General features: G+C 48.0%; 1 protein-coding gene across 1 annotated transcript in view; it reads left to right on the plus strand.

Moving 5' to 3' along the window:
* The window catches only part of dnah2 (dynein, axonemal, heavy chain 2), a 95,305-nt gene that overhangs the window by 34,176 nt on the left and 41,362 nt on the right, over positions 1-19,767 (plus strand). The window contains exons 28-43 of the mRNA XM_072717204.1: positions 1,095-1,177; positions 6,281-6,461; positions 6,671-6,809; positions 7,119-7,336; positions 7,635-7,733; positions 8,437-8,562; positions 8,906-9,013; positions 9,097-9,285; positions 10,069-10,172; positions 10,570-10,759; positions 11,189-11,369; positions 11,818-11,945; positions 14,742-14,894; positions 15,258-15,383; positions 17,577-17,795; positions 19,257-19,374. Of these exons, the coding sequence (XP_072573305.1) occupies positions 1,095-1,177; positions 6,281-6,461; positions 6,671-6,809; positions 7,119-7,336; positions 7,635-7,733; positions 8,437-8,562; positions 8,906-9,013; positions 9,097-9,285; positions 10,069-10,172; positions 10,570-10,759; positions 11,189-11,369; positions 11,818-11,945; positions 14,742-14,894; positions 15,258-15,383; positions 17,577-17,795; positions 19,257-19,374 (2,362 nt within the window). The remainder of the gene's footprint in view (positions 1-1,094; positions 1,178-6,280; positions 6,462-6,670; positions 6,810-7,118; positions 7,337-7,634; positions 7,734-8,436; positions 8,563-8,905; positions 9,014-9,096; positions 9,286-10,068; positions 10,173-10,569; positions 10,760-11,188; positions 11,370-11,817; positions 11,946-14,741; positions 14,895-15,257; positions 15,384-17,576; positions 17,796-19,256; positions 19,375-19,767) is intronic.

Below are 19,767 nucleotides of genomic sequence, written 5' to 3' on the forward strand. Positions count from 1 at the left end.
AGGCCTGGCCACAGCTCCAGCAGTAGCACAGGGATGGGGGAACAGGGGATCGATACTGTGTTTAATTTGTTTTGGATACAGCGCCTTGAGTCCCAGGATGTGGGGATGCAGTCAGTGTATCGCCAAGGTGGGCCTGTTCATAGGACTGTTCACAGGCCTGTTCCGTGGCCTGTCACTGGGCGTGTTGCTGGGCCTGTTCCCTGACCTGTCCCTAGGCCTGTTCACGGGCCTGTTCCCTGGCCTGTCCCTGGGTCTGTTCCTGGGCCTGTTCCCTGACCTGTCCCTAGGCCTGTTCACGGGCCTGTTCCCTGGCCTGTCCCTGGGTCTGTTCCTGGGCCTGTTCCCTGACCTGTCCCTAGGCCTGTTCGTGGGCCTGTTTTTGGCTTGTTCCCTGGCCTGTCCCTGGGCCTGTTTGTGGGCCTGTTCTTTGACCTGTTCCCTGGCCTGTCCCTGGGCCTGTTCTCAGGCCTGTTCGTGGGCCTGTTCTTTAGATTATTCACTGGTCTGTTCCTGGGTCTGTTCCTGGTCCTGTTTGTCGGCCTGTTCTTGGCCTGTTCCCTGGCCTGTCCCTGGGTCTGTTCCTGGGCCTGTTCTCTGGCCTCTTCACGGACCTATTCCTAGGCCTATTTGTGGGCCTGTTTATTGACCCGTTCCCAAGTCTGTTGCAGGGCCTGCTTGTGTGCCTTTGGCTAGCGTTTGCAGGCATTCTCCTGCCTAGCCATTTATTGCAGTCCTCTCAAGCACAGCTCACAGCTGATGGCTTCCACTCAGGTTATATTAGCAAGCACTGATCTGAATAGCGCCAAGAACAAATGTTTGAAAGAGCCAGTTCATTGAGAAATCTCTATGAAAAATGTAATAGGAGAAAGATTTCTTCATTTTTCTCTCGTTCTTAACTGAGGCAAAGTACTCTGCTTACCGGAGGATGTCTGCTGAATTCAGGATCCATCATCTCCATCTGTGGTTCACTTCAAATTAGCCGAATTTACCATAGGTTCCAATACTGCACTAGAGATGGCTGCTCTGACTTTCACAGTGTCAATTTTGCATCGCTGAGCCTTTCCTGCTGGTAACGTTTAACTTTGGCTTTGCAGTCCCTGGAAGGCATTGCAAAGACATGGGAGGAGATTTGCCTAGACATCGTCCTGTACAAAGACAAGGGTCATCACAGACTGAGGTGAGAGTGCACAGCAGTGGGTCAAAGGTCATGAGTGGGAGGGCTGGTGCCAAGGGGCTCAATATTATGCACCTGGTCGTTCGGACTGAGCAAGCCTACTATTGGTTAAATTCTGTATCCTATATTTTAAAGTGATATTAGTAACAGAAGTGTGACACTTCAGGAGACATTTTTGCCAGGTCCATGCACTGTTGACTAAGGTGATCATAGACTGAACGAGTCCCCTTCCATCCCGCTTGCCACCCAGGTCATCAAAAACCCTTTTCCGTGTGCAAGGGCACGGAGATCCAACACCGTTATGTGAAATGAGCTTGATGATGCCAGAGAAACTGTTACGGTCGTGCCGTTAGCAAAGTGCATTTCCTGTAATTGGATGTCCACATAACTGGCTTTGCCTACCTGACAGATTACGCTAATTTCAGCTCACTTGGTCGAGCGGCCATCTCACGCCTCCCCAGTCAGGGTTAAGTAGTCATTTGCTCCGTTGTACTCTCAGAGTGGGAAATTGGCCAGGCGCAGGCACGCTTAGGCAGTTAGCATGCTCAGGGGTGCTGATGAACTGACTGCCTGTATACTGGGATGGACCTGCCTGAAACACCCACCAAGACCATTGACTTCAGCATTTAATTTAAATCAAAAGTACAATATATTAATTCATGCGTGTCGTTCTATAACAATTATCAGCTAATTGGGTTTTATGGTTATTCTGTATGTATGAGGAGCTTAGTCATTTAGAGCATTCTGGGAAAAAGTCATTTTACCTTTGATTCAGCGAAGAGTTCATCTGGGAAATGCACACCAGTGTTGTTTTTGAGACCCTCCTTTGCAGAAAGGTGAGGTGGCCGGCCAATGTGAGCGCAGAGCCTTGGAGCAGTCTAGGGGTCCTTAGTGGCAGCTATTTAAGGAAACCAACCATGCATGTGGGCTTGGGAGCTGGACTGACTGCTCATATGGTTCCCTTTAGTAAGGGCATTTACTAAGTAAATACGTCATGTAATGTAATTATTTACAGAAGGGCTACAACCACAGAATATTTTTGGGGGGAGGTTTCTGTTTTGTTCAGCTATATGTGTATGGGCACGTATACATTCCATTATGGGTACCATGATGTGACAAAAACCTAACTTTGATATTGTGGGGGGGGGAATTTTTTCGGTCCCCACAAGGGGGAAACAAAAAACTTGTGATTGCAATCAAATAATTAAAAATGTATTTTGCTTGGTTACTTATGGTTAAGGTTAGGGCTGGGTAGGGGTTAAGGTCGTTATGTTGGGATTAGAGTTTTCCCAATAGAAATGAATGGAGAGTCCCCACAAAGATATAATTACAAACCTGTGTGTGTGTGTGTGTGTGTGTGTGTGAGAGAGAGACATCCGGGTATCCATCCCTGCACGTGTGCAGTTGTACGTGCGTGACAGTGTATGTGTGTCGCTGCTGCCACCCGGCTGGCAGAATCAGCGAAAGGGCACGTGAGGGTGGGCCGGGTGCCGCTAAGTGGGGATTTAAGCCTGTGAGCAGCGCGGCGGGTCACAGGGTGTCAGGAATAAAAGCGTCCCTCCCTGCCTGAGGCTGTCAGCCCTCCTCTGAGTGTCACCCACCTGCGTGTGCCCGACAGGTCGCTGCACAGAGATGCACGCCACGTGCCTGCCAGGGCTTACAGAGGCCCCTTTTCTGCACGCCAATCTCCACGCCTATTTATAGGGCTGCAAATCCCTGTTTTCGGCAGAGGATGTGTTTCTTGATGAATCCGGCTTCCTGTTAAAATGGGGATTTGTGTAGGCAGAGAAATTCCATCAGGTCTTTTCTCTCTCTCTCTCTCTCTCTCTCTGCCTACCCTCACAAGTTTGACTCTCATCTTATTTTATTTTTGTTATTTAGTTCCTGTGTCTGCCAATCGTGTGCAATTTTTTGGTTTCCACGGCCATTCAAAGCTGAGGCCAAAAATCGCAAAGATCACGTAATTCTCTATTTTTTTTTAACGTTCTTTGATTTTTTTTAAACTATAGTTTAGATGATTTTCCTTTTAATGCCAGAAGCACCAAATGTCAGGCTGTCTAAAGCCCACACTGTGGGTCTCCCAGCGACAAGCAAGGCCCAGGCCAGGTGTTTCTCCGCAGCTGAGGAAAATCACTTACATTGGTTGCACTGTGAGATGATTAAACTCCAGTTGCAAAGGACCAGCCTTTCTGAAAGCACGAAGATGTGCAAAGGGGCTTATTCACAGAGGAAAGCCAGCGACAAGTCAAGTAATGATCGCTGTCTGTTTCTGAGGGCTTGTCTTCCCCTAAGTGGCCCCGAGGTAGAAGATCCAGTGTGTGGCCTCTCAGTGAAGACGACAGCTTGGAATTACTGAGGCTGGTGGCCCAGAAAATCACCTGCAACACCTCCTAAAGACTTAGAGCTTTGTCTGTGCCACCCGCTGGCCAGAGAGGGCAGCCTGCCACGCTCATGCTCACAGAGACACTGATGCTCATTTACACAGGGGGCCACACTGGCATTCACACTCACAATGACTCAGGGTACTCACACAGGTACTCCAGCAGGTTACTCAGATACACTCTCTCAGGGTACTCAGACACTCACATTCAGTCAGGGTACTCAGACAGTCACACTCACTCAGGGTACTCAGACAGTCACACTCACTCAGGGTACTCAGACAGTCACACTCACTCAGGGTACTCAGACAGTCACACTCACTCAGGGTACTCAGACACTCACACCCACTCAGGGTACTCAGACAGTCACACTCACTCAGGGTACTCAGACAGTCACATTCACTCAGGGTACTCAGACACTCACACTCACTCAGGGTACTCAGACAGTCACACTCACTCAGGGTAAACAAGACAGTCACACTCACTCAGGGTACTCACCAGCAAGGTACTCAGACAGTTTTGCAGCTTACTTTGATCTTACGCACAGCTGTATGAGCAGAAGCTGTATCTTTCATCTTATTATTACATTTTGTGTAGAAATATTTAGTTATAAAGATAATTAATTAGTTTAGTGTCAGATTGCAGTTCAGGATGCTGCACCAGGGCTAAATAATGTAAGACAGGTGGAGCTGAACCAGTTCTAAATGCTATTGATTTGAGTCTTAATTACTTCTTCAGAAGAGCAAGCTCTTGTGCCTATAATATAGCACAAAGTGCAACACTGCCATCTAGTGTTTGTATGACTAGTCTTGGGTTTCAGGGGTAGATTCTGGCTCTTGCTGTCGAACATAGGAATGCCCAGGCCATCTGCTGCAGATTAGAATTAGACCTCCAGCCCAATTCAATTAGCATCCAAGCCAGCCCAACTGATTGGGTAGATGGGGGAATGTTAGAACCAGACGGTGCACTCATAAACATGGGGGAGATGGGGATTCTCGGTCTAATTTCATTTTGATAAAGTTGTCATACAATACAAGGAGCAAGGGAGAAGACAGTGACAGGCACATGTGCAAACTCCACAAACACATGCACACACAATCCTCACCATAACATACACTCAGCCCACAGAGCCTTCACTGAGCACTGGAAAAGTTCCCAAGGCCAGAACCAGGAAAAGCATTTTTTGTAATATAATTCTCTATTTGTGTGGTATAGGCTCACATATATGTGCATGCTGTCTGTGTGTCTTTGTTAAATATGCCTGCGGGGAGTTTTTATGCTTTTCTGTCTATGTTGCTTAAGTGCGCGGAGAGGGCACACTTGTGTGCGTTGTTTTGAAACTTTGCGGGGACGTAAGTTTTGTTCTGTGTGTGTATTGTCTGCGTGTATTGTTCTACCTTGGGCTCTTGAGACACAGGCTTTTGCATGGTAAACACACCCCCACACAGATATACTCGGAATATGGAACAGACAGGATGGGCACACACGCAGGCCAGGGCAGAGCTGTGCAACAGCCGCAAATGAAGTGCTACAGGGTTAGGCACCGCTTCCTGTGGCCTGACAGAGCTGTGTGAGGAGAAGGGCGCATGGGCGTCTGGAGCAGTGCCTGCTCCAGCGTGTGGTGAAACGGTCGTGCCCTGGAAGTCAAGTGCTCCGCTTTCAAGAACTTCTCTGGGCTTAAGCCTCTGCCGGGTTCACATTCTGCCCTGTGTTTCCTCTGGACGGTGAGGTCGTCTGCATTCGGTGCCCCTGGTGCCACGACAGCTGGTACCAAGTACTTGTGGGACGCTGCCGCGGGTTTCATGCCTCAGAGAGATACAGAGAGCAGGTGATGGGAGTGAGCAGCATGGCTGGCCGGGGTGCTCGCAGCGCGCTGTCCTTGAAAGAAGCCGGCCGACGCTCACGGTGCTGTCAGCGATGAGTGAATAGGGGCTACACGCCTCCCACTCTCTCACAGGCACAGCAGTCAGTATAGTCGTCCCTAAAACCACACTGCAGATACAATTAGAGGAGCTTGCAGGAAGTGGGGGCATGGCAGCAGGTGGGGGGGTGGAGGCATGGAAAGAGTCTCTGGGGCGCCCGGCTGAGCGGCGTACTTGTCGGTTGGGAGTGGAGGGTTGGGGGGGGGGGGAGGCTTCTGTCGGCATGGAAACAGTGCATGGAACGGTTGCCGTGGCTACCCCACACGCTGAGCTCTCCCCTCCGTCGTCCTCTTCGACCCACCTGCGCCCATTTCATCCTCGATGTGGAGAGATAAAGCCCCCCCCCCCCCCCGCCCAAAAGACAATGTGTCTCTGCATCACTAGGGGCTATAGGCCTTTTAGAGTCAGCGGGTGCTGTTGTTTTCATGGCTGTGAGGTTTGTCCACCAGTACAGAGATGTACTGCTAAACCAGCTTATTTTTTTACCCATTAATACATGTGCATGTCGATGCTCTACTTTCAGTTTTTACCACACTGGGTTCTGAACAACTAGATTTCATGCATACAAAATGCGTGCAAAATATTACATGCAAATGTGCTATTGTTTATTTTGGTTTTACATGGGTATTGTTTCTACACTTAGATTAGATTAAATGTAGAATTTTAATGTCTATAGATTAGTACTCAATACGGACCAAGTTCTTCATAATGTATCACAATGTCCAGCTGGTGTGTGGCCACAAACAATTTATGTGCAGGTTAATATAGTCATAGTTGGGTCTCTAACTGTGTCTTTGGATATCTAGGGGAGCAGAGGAGATTTTCCAAGCATTAGAGGACAACCAGGTGACTCTCTCCACGATGAAGGCATCCCGCTTCATACGTGCCTTTGAAAAGGAGGTGGACCACTGGGAGCGCAGCCTGTCACTGATCCTGGAGGTCATTGAGATGATCCTCACAGTGCAGAGACAGTGGATATACCTGGAGGTAGGAGGCCACCATATATAAAGAAACCTGATCACACTCTGTCCTGTCCAGTTAGCTTTTGTGGATGTATCTGGTGACAGTGGACATACTTGGAGGTGTGCATTGTTCTGTCTCACCCATACAGTATTTAACAGGAATGTTCACACATTTTTGAGAAACTGATGACTGATGACCTTGATTTTTACCCACACTTCTACACTCTCCTTCAGAATATCTTTTTAGGTGAAGACTTTAGGAAACAGCTGCCTAGAGAATCCAAGGAGTTTGATGAAATCAACTCTAGCTGGAAGACTATCATGGATTGTTTGAACAAGGACAGAAATGCCCTGAGAGGAACGCACCACCCTGGTATGTAAGGGGAGATAAGAAGAACATACCATTGGGGAAGGTGGGGAGGACATCTGTTGCATACACACCTTTATGGGTCAGCAGTTCACCTGAGGGATTGTCAGATTATTAAGTGAAGACTCTTTCTGTTTTAATATAAGTTTAGTTGCTGCCCCAGAGCTAATTTGTTCGGGGAATTCTGCAGTATTATACAGGTTCAAGATATAGATGTAAAATGGGAACAGCACAGCAAGAAATGTCAGCTGTCTCTCTTCATCTACCACCCTGTCTCACGCTTCTCTCTTTCCTTTCACTCCGTCACTCTCCCAGGGCTGCTGGAGAAGCTGTCAGAGATGAACAGCAAGCTGGAGGAGATCCAAAAGTCTCTGGATATGTACCTGGAGACAAAGCGGCAGATCTTCCCACGCTTCTACTTCTTGTCCAACAATGACCTGCTGGAGATCCTGGGCCAGACCTGCCACCCGGAGGCTGTGCAGCCACACCTCAAAAAGTGCTTTGACAATATCAAGAGCTTGAGGATCAACAAGGTGCTACTCACTCACACTCAGGCACACTGTCTCTAACACACTCTCTTGCACACTTACTCGCACACTTGCACTCTCACATATATTTCCTTTTCTTCCCGGTCTTCGCAGGTGTTTTACCAAGTAAATGCAGTGAACAATTCCTAATTCTATTCAGAGCTTAGACTGAAAACTGCAAACAAATTTGATACCTTGAGAATTTTTTACATGGGTGAAGGTAGAAAAACAGCATTGCTTTGTCTGTCACAATGCCTTTCGCAAAGTTGCACACAGAAGCAGCGCTCAGGGTTCTGCTCTGCAGGTGGGGATCAGCAGTAAGATAGAGGCCAGCGGCATGTTCTCAGCCGACGGAGAGTTTGTGGAGTTCACCCACCCCGTGTTGCTGGAAGGGCCGGTGGAGGTGGGTGTAGCTGTGTCTTTAAGAGCCTCCGCTGGGGGACCTTACTCCGTAACCGTGGTGCTGAAGAGACTGGAGGTAGAGTCTTACCAAAAGGCTTTTAGCACTTTTCCTCTCAGGATTTCCAAAAAGCAGCAGGCGCAAAGCAGGCTTTAGTGCAGCAAAGAGCCTCTCAGAAACATTCATGGCACTGTGGGCAATTTAGAGCCTGCAGTTTACATTACCAATCTGACTTTGAATTTGTGAGGAATCCGGAGGAACCCGGGGGAATATGCAGGTTCTGCACATTTTGAGATAGAGATGCGACCATGGAAGTATGAAAGGACAAGGTCTGTAGGCCCCACTGCGCGGTACTGAATGTGTGTAATGACACTGTCTGTAGGCCCCACTGCAGGGTACTGAATGTGTGTAGTGATACTGTCTGTAGACCCCACTGCAGGGTACTAAATGCATGTAATGACACTGTCTGTAGGCCCCAATGCAGGGTACTGAATGTGTGTAATGACACTGTCTGTAGGCCCCACTGCAGGGTATTAAATGCATGTAATGACACTGTCTGTAGGCCCCACTGCAGGGTACTGAATGTGTGTTATGACTGTGGCTGTAGGCCCCACCGCAAGGTATTGAAGGTGTGTAATGACTGTGGCTGTAGGCCCCACTGCAGGTTACTGACTGTAAGTGATGCCTGTCTGTGGGTCCCCCTCAGGATTGGCTCTGTGATGTTGAGCGCACTATGCGCTGGACACTAAAAGAAAATCTGAAGAATTGCCGGCAGGCTCTCACCAAGTCATCCAGAAAGAGGGAAAAGTGGGTGAAGGATTGGCCGGGTCAGGTTAGCATGCTGGTTTTCTGTATGTCTCACACTGGATCCAGTCTATTGGTCCCATTATTTATGGCAGTAAAGTAATTGGTCATTCTGTGCCTGTACATTAATGTATTCTCCCATCTCTGTGTGTTGCCCTCTGGCTCTTGCCTCTCTCTGTATGGGTTTTTCTGCACCACCCTGGTTTCACCACGCTTTGCTGTGCGTCTGTATGCGGCATTGCAGTATCTCTGTATTTGATGAAACTTAAGTGTATGTTTGTGTTTGTATCTGATTAGGACAACCTATATCCCTTTATTTCTGTTTTATATTGTCTGGCTTGTAGCTGCATGATGTTCTTCCATATGCGCAGATGCTGATCACGGCCAGCCAGATCCACTGGACTGCAGATGTTACCAAGTCCTTAGCCATTAGCAAAGAGGAGACTAAGACAGCCCTGAAGTCTATGAAAAAGAAGCAGGTAAGAGGAGTTGCTGTTTAAAAGGAAGGGCTCTCTCTTTATTGAGTTCTGCATTTATAAAGTCCCTCATTTCTGGTCTCCAGGTGTGGATACTGAATCGGTACTCAGACGCAATCCGAGGCAATCTGTCCAAGATCATACGGCTGAAGATTGTGGCGCTAGTAACAGTGGAGGTTCATGCTCGTGACATCATCGACCGGCTGATGAAGTGCGGCTGCTTGGACACAAACTCCTTTGAATGGCTCAGCCAGCTGCGTCTATACTGGGAGAAGGTAAGGGGGGGGGGGGGCAGTCTGTGCTGGGAGAAGGTGAGGGGGGCAGTCTGTACTGGGAGAAAGTGAGAGGAGGCAGTCTGAACTGGGAGAAGGTGAGAGAGGATAATCTCTACTGGGAGAAGGTGAGAGGAGGCAGTCTGTACTGGGAGAAGGTGAGAGCAGGCAGTTTGTACTGGGAGAAGATGAAAGAGGATAGTCTGTACTGGGAGAAGGGGAGAGTAGGCAGTTTGTATTGGGAGAAAGTAAGTGGGGCCAGTTTGTACTGGACGAAGGAAGGGGGGCAATTTGTACTGAGAGAAGATGAGAGAACAGTCTGTACTGGGAGAAAGTGAGAGAGGATAGTCTGTATTGGGAGAAGGTGAGAGTGGGCAGTCTATACTGGGAGAAGGTGAGAGGATAGTCTGTATTGGGAGAAGGTGAGAGTGGGCAGTCTATACTGGGAGAAGGTGAGAGAGGATAGTCTGTATTGGGAGAAGGTGAGAGTGGGCAGTCTGTTCTGGGAGAAAGTAAGTGGGGCCAGTTTGTACTGGACGAAGGAAGGGGGGCATTTTGTACTGAGAGAAGATGAGAGAACAGTCTGTACTGGGAGAAGGTGGGGGCAGGCAGTCAGTACTGAGATGAGGTGGAGGTACAGTCTGTACTGGCATACAGTGAGAGGTAGACACTAAGACTGGAGTGTTATAATGACATAGACAGGATGGGAAATGTGCATGATTAGGCAGCACAGAACCGTATTATTTGTGAGACTGAGCTCTTCATCTTGAAAATATGTGTGGGCAGGAAGTGGACAACTGCACCATCAAACAGACCAACACGCAGTTCCTCTACGGCTATGAATACCTGGGCAACTCTGGACGGCTGGTCATTACGCCCTTGACAGACAGGTAACGCCCACGACCCCTGACCCCTGCAGACACGCTCGTTAGCATCTCCTCAGTTAACAAGCAGTGCTCAGCCCTGCACTACAGAAATAGGAAGGAGACGTTAATAAAGCACACTGGCAGGCAGAACACACGGCCACGTTTTAAATCGGTCCCCCCAATCCAACTCGGTCAAAACCCATCTGTGCCATCTCCACACCATCCCGTCACCCCCACACTATCGACAGCTTGGTTATGACAGCGATGACGACTCCTGTGCTAAAAATATATTTTTGGGATGAAACCCTGCATCACTAGGGTGTCAGTATTATATATAACCAACGATAAACCAACACTGCTGCCAGCATGTGAACTGAACAGCCTTTTACTGGAGCCACCTATAAGCCCCATCTTCCTCCAGATGCTACATGACCCTGACCACAGCCTTGTACCTCCACCGAGGGGGCTCCCTCAAGGGCCCCGCCGGCACGGGCAAGACGGAGACTGTGAAGGATCTGGGCAAGGCTCTAGGCATGTACGTCATTGTGGTTAACTGCTCTGAAGGCCTGGACTTCAAATCCATGGGTCGCATGTACTCCGGATTAGCACAGGTACTGTTGATGTCAGTGGAACTTTTGTACAGTATGCAGAATCAGGTCCTACAGTTACTGAACCCAGATACAAAACACCAATGTATAATACAGTCATGCAACTATTGTGAGAAATGTACTGTTTAAATATATATGTCATTGCCCAAAACAGATACACATTTACTGTGCCAATATAAGCATGATTACTGTACAACATGCTATATACAGTATATATACAACACTGTAGTACATCTACCTACATTTACACATAGATAATACATTCCATTGTTAGATATTACATCATACACATATTGGTACTATGGTACTCATGCACAAAGTGCAATAGTTATACACAGAAACTGTTGCCCAAAACACACATTTAAGTTATGTTGAGTGTGACCTACCCATGGAAGCATAGACACCCTGAACTGTTTGCTTGTCTACTGACAGACTGGAGCATGGGGCTGTTTTGACGAGTTCAACCGCATCAACATTGAGGTGCTGTCAGTGGTGGCTCAGCAGATCCTGTCCATCCTGACCGCTCTCTCTGCCTACGATACCAACTTTATCTTTGAGGGCCGACAGATTCCCCTGGTGCGGTCCTGTGGCATTTTCATCACCATGAACCCTGGTACAGTGTATCTTCATCGTGGAACACCTGCAGAACATCACTATGACCAGCTATGACCTTAGATATCTACAGAACATCAATATAACTTATAACCATAAATACCTGCAGAACATCACTATGACTGGATATAACCTTAAATACCTGCAGAACATCACTATGACTGGATATAACCTTAAATACCCACATAACATTACTATGAGCAGCTATGACCTTCCTGCAGAACATGACCGAGATTCACACTGAATATCAGCATAACATGCTATGACACAGAGAATCTCACTATAGCCTGGTAGGGTATATAAGAACCTCTGACAACCATTAGCCAGTAACGGAGCAAAATAAAATGCTGCTTATATCAGCACAGAAAGCTGTGGCGTATGATTGCAGGGAGAGTATATCCTCCCCTAGGGCAGACACTCACCCCATGGGCCGTCTGTTTCCCACCCAGGCTATGCTGGGCGCACAGAGCTACCTGACAACCTCAAGTCGATGTTCCGGCCCATCTCCATGGTAGTGCCGGACTCCACGATAATCGCTGAGATCACTCTGTTTGGGGAGGGATTCAACAACTGCAAGGTATGATATCTGCAACCCAGAGGGTGTCCTCTCAGGGCCGTGCTGAGGTAACTTAATCTATCCATCTGCTGTTAACACTGAAGGGCCAACAGATCACTGGGACTCCATAAGACCTGTGAAGCTGGGGGGATACGAGAGGCTCAGGCGTGCTTTCCACACTGCGTCCGTCCATCTCACTAGCACTGATCCTGGATCAGGGCCCATCTGGCGAGCCCTTTATTCCAGAGCTCAACTTCAGTGAGGGGCATGTATCGTGTGGGGAACGTCTGGAACGCCTCCTGGATTTATGGGATCGAAAAACACTGGAAGTGCCTCTTAGATTCGGCTCTGGCTGCCGTTAGGCAGCTGGGAGTGAGGGACTGGATTGGCGGGGTGGAGATACAGCAGTGGCTCCCCTCCTGGACAGCTTTAGGAGTTAGTGCAAAAGCCTGGCAGTCTCTCTGGCACCACGGGGAGCGAGGAAGAGGTGCTTAAACAGCTGAAATAGGAGCGTGTTTGCTGGCTGTCGGCCCCCATTCCTCGCTGCTGCGTTCCACTGTTCGCTGCCTTATACTGTCACATGCCGCAGCTCTGGGTGAAAGGCAGCCGCGCCAACGCATCTCAGTGGCACTGCCATGCCTGCACTCTCCTGCCGGCCATTACCTGTGTCACAGGGTCAGCGTGATTACAGAGCTGCGTGTTTATAGGATGCTGCTGGTTCACAGGCTGCGGGGCCCCCCTGCTGATAGTCTGGCTTTCCCTTTATAAGCAGCTGGAACGGGGGAGGGGGCCTTGAGTAAACGTTCCAAGACAGGGCTTAATTAAAAGACTTTAAACATGCAATGGAAAATGTCTTCCAGAGAATGCGAGTCTCACTTCAACTTCAAACATGACACGTTCTGAAACATAGCTTCATTTACAGTACATTCCAGGACGACAGGTGATCTAATTGCAGTCACACAACTTTATGTGTAAGTCAAAGTACTATTCTTGTGTTTTTTTGGCATGAAATTAAAATGGCACTCCGGAAAAAAATATTCAGTTGTGCCTTAAATATTGAATATCAGAGTGCTGCACTCCACTGTGTGGCCTAGAAACACTAATAGAGATTTTTCTGGGTCACAAGCAGTTTAAGTGTCAATACAAGATTGATTGTTTGTTCCAAGGGTAAGTTCCCCCGCTTAATTACTCACAGCTGTTAGTACAAACAGAAACCTGGAATGGCTCATGTCAAAGATATAGCGGCCCCAGTGCGCATTGAGCCCATCTATTTCTCATTGTGAGCTGCTGAACCAGCGGGCCGGCGGCGCCCTGCTAAATGGGGCCGATCCAGTAAAACACGTGCTGTCGGGGGAGCGCCAGTCATGGGGGGCGGACCCGTCTGCATCTGCCTCTGGAACAGGCCCCCAGGGGTCTGCCTCTGACCAGTGCTGACCTCATCGTCCTCTCATTAAACACAGCACGCCCACTCGTAATGACCTGCCCGGCAATAGGCCCCAGGCTGCTCTCAGAGCAGGAGTGCACTGGGGCCGCTCTGTGTCTCTCTTATTGTTCTTCTGTGATTATTGACTGTCTGGCTCTCTTCATATGCATGTTTCATTTCCTGAGTGTGTGTGTGCATTCGAACGTGTAATTACTTTTGTGTTCATATGTATATACTGTATTTGTTTACCATATGTATAGGATGTTTGTGCATTTGTGTTTGTGTGTGTGTGTGTGTTTCTGTGTTAATGTGCGTGTGTTTTTCTGTGTTGTGTGTGTGAGGGGGGATTATGTATGTGTGTATATCTGTGTGTGTGGGGGGTTATGTATGTGTGTGTGTATCTGTGTGTGTCTGTGTCTGGGTGTATTTCTGTGTTGTGTATGTGCATTCGGGTCCCCACAAAGATCTATGCATGCAATCAAAAACTAAAAATGCCTGAAGTCATTGCATCTTGTTGGTTACTTATGGTTAAGGTTAGGGCTGGGTAGGGGTTAAGGTTGCCATTTTGGGATTAGAATTTTCCCAAGAGTCTGGAGAGTCGTTACATAGATATAATTACAAACCTCTGTGTGTGTGTGTGTGGTGTGTGTGTGTGTGTGTGTGTGTCTGCATGTGGATGGCGCCGTTATGCAGTGGGCCCAGCCCTCGTCGGGTCTGGGTATTCAATTGGTACTCCGGTTTCTCACAGTTCAGACATGCAGTGAAGTGAATTCCCATCCCTGAATTTTCCACAGTGTTTTCCCTGTAATGGATCGGCAGCCCCTCAATGGTGCCCCCCGCCTTGTCCTGGTGTAGGCTCCAGGCTCACCATCTCCATCTAATCATTTATTACGTAATTATGACGTAATGACGTGAAGTGTGTTCTGCCTCTGCCCTGTCTCGGTAGAGCTAGCGGTGCTAGCACTTAGCTGTGGATGTTTCAGTTTTAGGTGGCTATGCATAGCAGACATACTTCTGTGGTACTTATTCCCTGCTTTCAGCTCATCTTCAGACACCGCTGCTCCTCTGTGGACACCATGCCGCAGCATATAGTACATGTGCAGCCTCAGCCTGAGATCACCTGTGTGGATGTTTTTAATTGCCACTAATTTGCAATATTATAATTCTCCAAAGCCAAACAAAGATAGGGAAAGAAATCTAATCAATCAGAGATGCTTTACAAATTTATTATTGTAAATCTTGTGACACTTTCTAAAACCATATTGCCAGCGACTAGACTACCACGACCAAAAGCATCTACTAATAAATCTGTTAGTCAACTACAAAGTAGAACCCCTAGTGTCCACTTGTGTAGATGCGTGTGCATCCCCATGTGTGTTTGTGTGTATTTACAGGTTCTGGCCAAGAAAGTCTTCACATTGTACTCACTGGCTGTACAGCAGCTGTCGAAACAGGACCACTATGACTTTGGGCTGCGCGCCCTCACCTCTCTGCTTCGGTACGCAGGGAAGAAGCGCCGATCGTGCCCCGGAATCACCGACGAAGAGGTGGGCTGGGCCACAGTGCACACGGCACCCACGGCAGCCCCGGGTTAGGGCTAACACACAGGGGAGCGAGACAGCCATCGTTATCGCGAGTTAGAAAGTGTTTCACCCATGACAGAAGCTCTAGGAAGATGTTATCCAAATGTGTTTTTTTGTTTTTGTCAGATGTGTTAGTGTGCAAAGTCTGTTACTCGTATTACTGCAGAAAAAAAACACTAAGCAGGGGTGACAGACAGCTTGTTTTCGTCACTCCCAAACCCACACACACTGTCCCCTATTAGCCTTAGCCTCACTAGCCAGTATCTGGTATCAAAGCGGGGCCCTTTGCAGCAACAGTGTTCAGCATGTGTTCAACGCCCCGCTCAGATCCTCCTCATGTCCATGAGGGACCTGAACGTCGCCAAGCTGACCTCCGTTGACCTGCCGCTCTTCGACAGCATCATCCAGGACCTGTTCCCTGCCACGGAGACCCCCACCAACGACTATAGCAAGGTGTGTCTCCATTGAGCCGCATTCCCTGGACTATCCTTGGTGTCACTCAAACCCTCTTCCCCGCAGCCCTTCACTCATTAAAGGAGAACATGCCATCAGCAGCTTGTAAGCTGACTTACATCACATATTTATTTTGAACAGGAAGCTGTATCAGCTCTAAAATTAACCTCATGCATTTTGAATGACCTGATCTTTGCCAGAGATAAAGGCTCCTTTGAAGCAAAGCATCATCACGTTTTTGAAGGTGCACACCTAGCCACTGGGAGCTGCCAGCTAGTCCTTGGCACAGTTAATCTGCAGCTTCTGTGCCAAGCTTTGAAACAAAGACAAGTCAAATTGCAAACTGTATCATTAGAAATAGTCTTTGGTTTGATTTTCCTACCCATACCTGTACAAGGTCAATCACATGCTTCGAACTAAAAATAAACAACTTGCCCCTAGAACTCTGTGTTGGATAAGGAGAAGCCTGAAAATCTTAGCTGTGGTTTTCACTGATTTTAATGAACTATTTTCACTGGAACCATTTAGTACAGCATATGCTGTTATGGGCGTTAACACTGGAAGAAAGCCACCATGAAACTTTGAAAACGCCAACTTAAAACTTTAAAGTTAGGGAACGTCTGACCTTGCTTTTATTTTTGTCACTTAAATGATTAATGTTCCGTATATATAATGTGACAGCCCTGAACTTATTTTCTTCATGGCTCAGAATGAATGATCAGAATGGGCATTAACGCACAACAGTCAGCTGGCTCAGTGGGTGGCACCCCAGCCTCATGCCTCGGGGTTTAGGGTCATCGTCCTGCACCTGCTCTGTCCACCCCCCTTTGCCTGGGTTTCCTCTTCATTCTTCCAGGCAGGTATCATACCTAGAGTCTCTGCATTGCCTGCTGTATGGATTGGCACCCTGTTCAACGCAAGCTGCTGCCTCGTGCTCTGGGATAGGCTGCAGACCCTGCTGTGACCCTGTACTGCATAAGCTTTTAGAAAATGGATGCATGTGACAACATTAAACTTCTTTTCTTCAAGGCTCAGAATAAATGATTATGGGCATTAATCCACAATAAAAAGATTTTTAAATCCCAGAGAAAAATGCCTAGCAATGCAAGACCTGCCTTTGAAAGCTGTCACATTTGTGAATGTTTATGGAGTAATTGTCAAAATGTGATGCATTTCTTCTGGAAGTGTGACGAAGGTGTTCATACTGGGCCCTGTGGTGTAAAATAATACCCTAAACAGGACTCCGGATTTAATGACTGTCCATTACAAAAGCATTGGCATTAATGCAGCACTTACAACAGCATGTCACATTACTTGTGAAGGTGTTTGGGAGATCAGCCTGTGAAGTCCTTTTAACTAAAGTGTTACTGTTAACAGACAACACTTCTAATTGCTGAGATCAGATACAGCTGAACTGTAGAGAGCAGTTAATTAACTGAGATCAATGTTAATAACAGACAATTTAGTGCTAACACACAGCTAAGTGCTGGGATCAGTCAGTGATGGTGCATGGATTAAGTGACATGATCATGCAATGCTAGTCTGATCATTCAATACTAGCATGTGGCTAAGTGATATGATAAGGCAATGCTAGCATGTGTGATCAGGCAATGCTAACCTGTTACTTAGTGACTCGATCAGATCATGCAACCATGCATGATCAGGAAATAATAGCCTGTGGCTAAGTGATGTGATAAGACAATGCTAGCATGTGTAATCAGGCAATACTAGCCTGTGGCTAAGTGATGTGATAAGGCAATGTTAGCACATGTGATCAGGCAATACTAGCCTGTGGCTAAGTGATGTGATAAGGCAATGCTAGCACGTGTAATCAGGCACTACTAGCCTGTGGCTAAGTGATGTGATAAGGCAATGCTAGCACATGTGATCAGGCAATACTAGCCTGTGGCTAAGTGATGTGATAAGGCAATGCTAGCACGTGTGATCAGGCAATACTAGCCTGTGGCTAAGTGATGTGATCAGGCAATGCTAGCACGTGTAATCAGGCACTACTAGCCTGTGGCTAAGTGATGTGATCAGGCAATGCTAGCACATGTAATCAGGAAATACTAGCCTGTGGCTTAGTGACGTGATCAGGAACTGCTAACGTGTGGATGATTGATGTGATAAGGCAATAGCATTGCTGTGCTAGCACAGTGCTACATACTCAACTCAGCTCATTTTTCTCCTTAGCTGCGAGACACTATAGAACTGGAACTGCAGCAGAGCGGCCTGCAGGTCACACCTTTCACTGTGACCAAGGTCATCCAGTTGTACGAGACCAAAAACTCCCGCCACGCCTCCATGATTGTGGGCACCCCAGGCAGCGGCAAGACGGTCACCTGGAGGACTCTGCAGAGTGTCCTGAACTCCATGCACCGCAAGGGCGAGCCTGGCTTCAACCTCGTCCGGGTCGGTTTTCCAGCCGGCCTCTCTGCCTGTCTGTCTGTTACAGCCGGTCTGACAGAGTCACCACCCTGTAGCATGTCACTACCTTAACGTAGAACACACTTTTAAATTCTGTTTTTTTGCAACTTAATTCACTTGTACATCACCAGTGTACAAATGTACCCTTTTGTACCGCTGACTATTCCCTGACCCATCTGAGCATCTTGCATTTACATTTATTTATTTAGCAGATGCTTTTGTCCGAGCAAAGCAGATAGTACATTACAAGCATTAAGGATACATTAAGGACACAGCAGTAAGCTTCCCCTCTTCAGCACCAAAAGCCTGCGTGCTTAGCGGCCTGCTGACACATTCGGGGCTCAGTGCAGCACATCTTGGAGCTGGGAGAGGAGGAATAATGTGCTGAAGAGGCCTGCTGATGTGGAAGGGGATCAGTCACCCAAGCAAAGGTGGCTCTCAGAGCCATAGCAGACCCTCACTCTCATCCTCTTTACTCATTAGCCGTACTACATCACTTTACATACCCTTTACTCTACTCTGCTCTCCTATTTTTATTCTATTTGTTTTTTTTGTTGGTGTTTTTTTTTACTAGTATTTTGCTTTTGAGAAATGCACTAACATCCTCAAACTGAGCAGGGATGAAAAGACAAGAAGAGAAGGAGAAACTGGGTTTGTTTACCGCTAAACGTCGGTAAGGCTGCTGCTGTCTGTAAAGGCTGCCTGCTGTAACCGCCAGCAATGGGGGCCTAATGAAACAGCTCTTTTGCACCGCTGTCGGCCGCGACGGCCTTCGTAGCCGCACATCCCCTTGAAGCCAGATCTTTGTCTGTCCTCTAGTGCTGCATCACTTCGTGTATCTCCCGGCTGTGGCTAAAAATAGTTGGTTTTTTGGGTAGATTCTTCTAGCCCGTCGTTACCCCCTGTCTACCCTTACATATTTGATCTACCCTTTCATCCTGTCCTTTAATGCCTTCTCTCCATCCCTTCCTCTTCTCGTCCCCCTCCTCTTGGTGCCCATTTCATCCCAAACCTCTCGTTACACCTTCTCGCCGTGTGTTTCTCTGGGGTTTTAGACTCGTCTTCTTCTCCCCTGTCGCCTGTGACTCAGCCCCCTCTCCGCATCTATTCACGGCCCACCTTTCCTCTGCTCTTTCTTCCTCTCCCTTGTGACTCAACGCCTCGCTCTTAATGCTGCTATTTCTGGGATCTGTCTCTCTCCTCCTCCGCCAATAACACCTCCACCTTCCCCTCGTTACCTTCTGCTGCACGTTTAATCCTTTACCCTCTTTCTGACATTTTCGCACTTTCAACAACCAGAAATGTTTTGCAACCCTTACCCTTCTGCCCTTTTCTCTCTTTGTTTCTGCTGCCTTGTTTCATTATTTATACGCTTTGTTCTCTTTCTAGCTGGTAAACCCCGCCCCCTGCATCTAGTTTACCTTTGACCTTTGGCCTTACTTGTAGGAATTCCCCTTGAACCCCAAGGCCGTGAGTCTGGGTGAGCTGTATGGGGAGTACGACCTCTCCACCAACGAGTGGACGGATGGTGTGCTCTCTTCTCTGATGAGGGCGGCCTGTGCAGGTATGTGCAGGGTCAAGGGGAGAGTCGCTATTAGGGCAGAGGGAAGTACAAATTAGATAGAGATAGACGGAGAGGGAGGGAGGCAAACACATCATATGAAACTAATGCCATGTCCTGCTACAACCATCACCTCCACTCCTCTGTAAACTGCATCCCACAGGTCCTCTTTATACAGAAGACTGTCAGTCGCATCTTGAAAATTTCCCAATTAGGCCTTAAGGGCCAGTCTTCAGGACTGTAGTCCTTAATGCTGAGCCGCATTCCCCCAACCGCTTTCCAGTTTCCTACGCTGTGGAGGGCTGTGGGACTGCTGCCATTTGACGCCCGTGTGACGTCCGTGTGACTCACAGCCTCGAGCCTCACTCCCGAGTCACCCTGCGTCTTTCTGCTCCT

The sequence above is a fragment of the Paramormyrops kingsleyae genome, chromosome 10 (assembly GCF_048594095.1).
Source record: "Paramormyrops kingsleyae isolate MSU_618 chromosome 10, PKINGS_0.4, whole genome shotgun sequence".
In the NCBI taxonomy this organism is placed as follows: domain Eukaryota; kingdom Metazoa; phylum Chordata; class Actinopteri; order Osteoglossiformes; family Mormyridae; genus Paramormyrops; species Paramormyrops kingsleyae.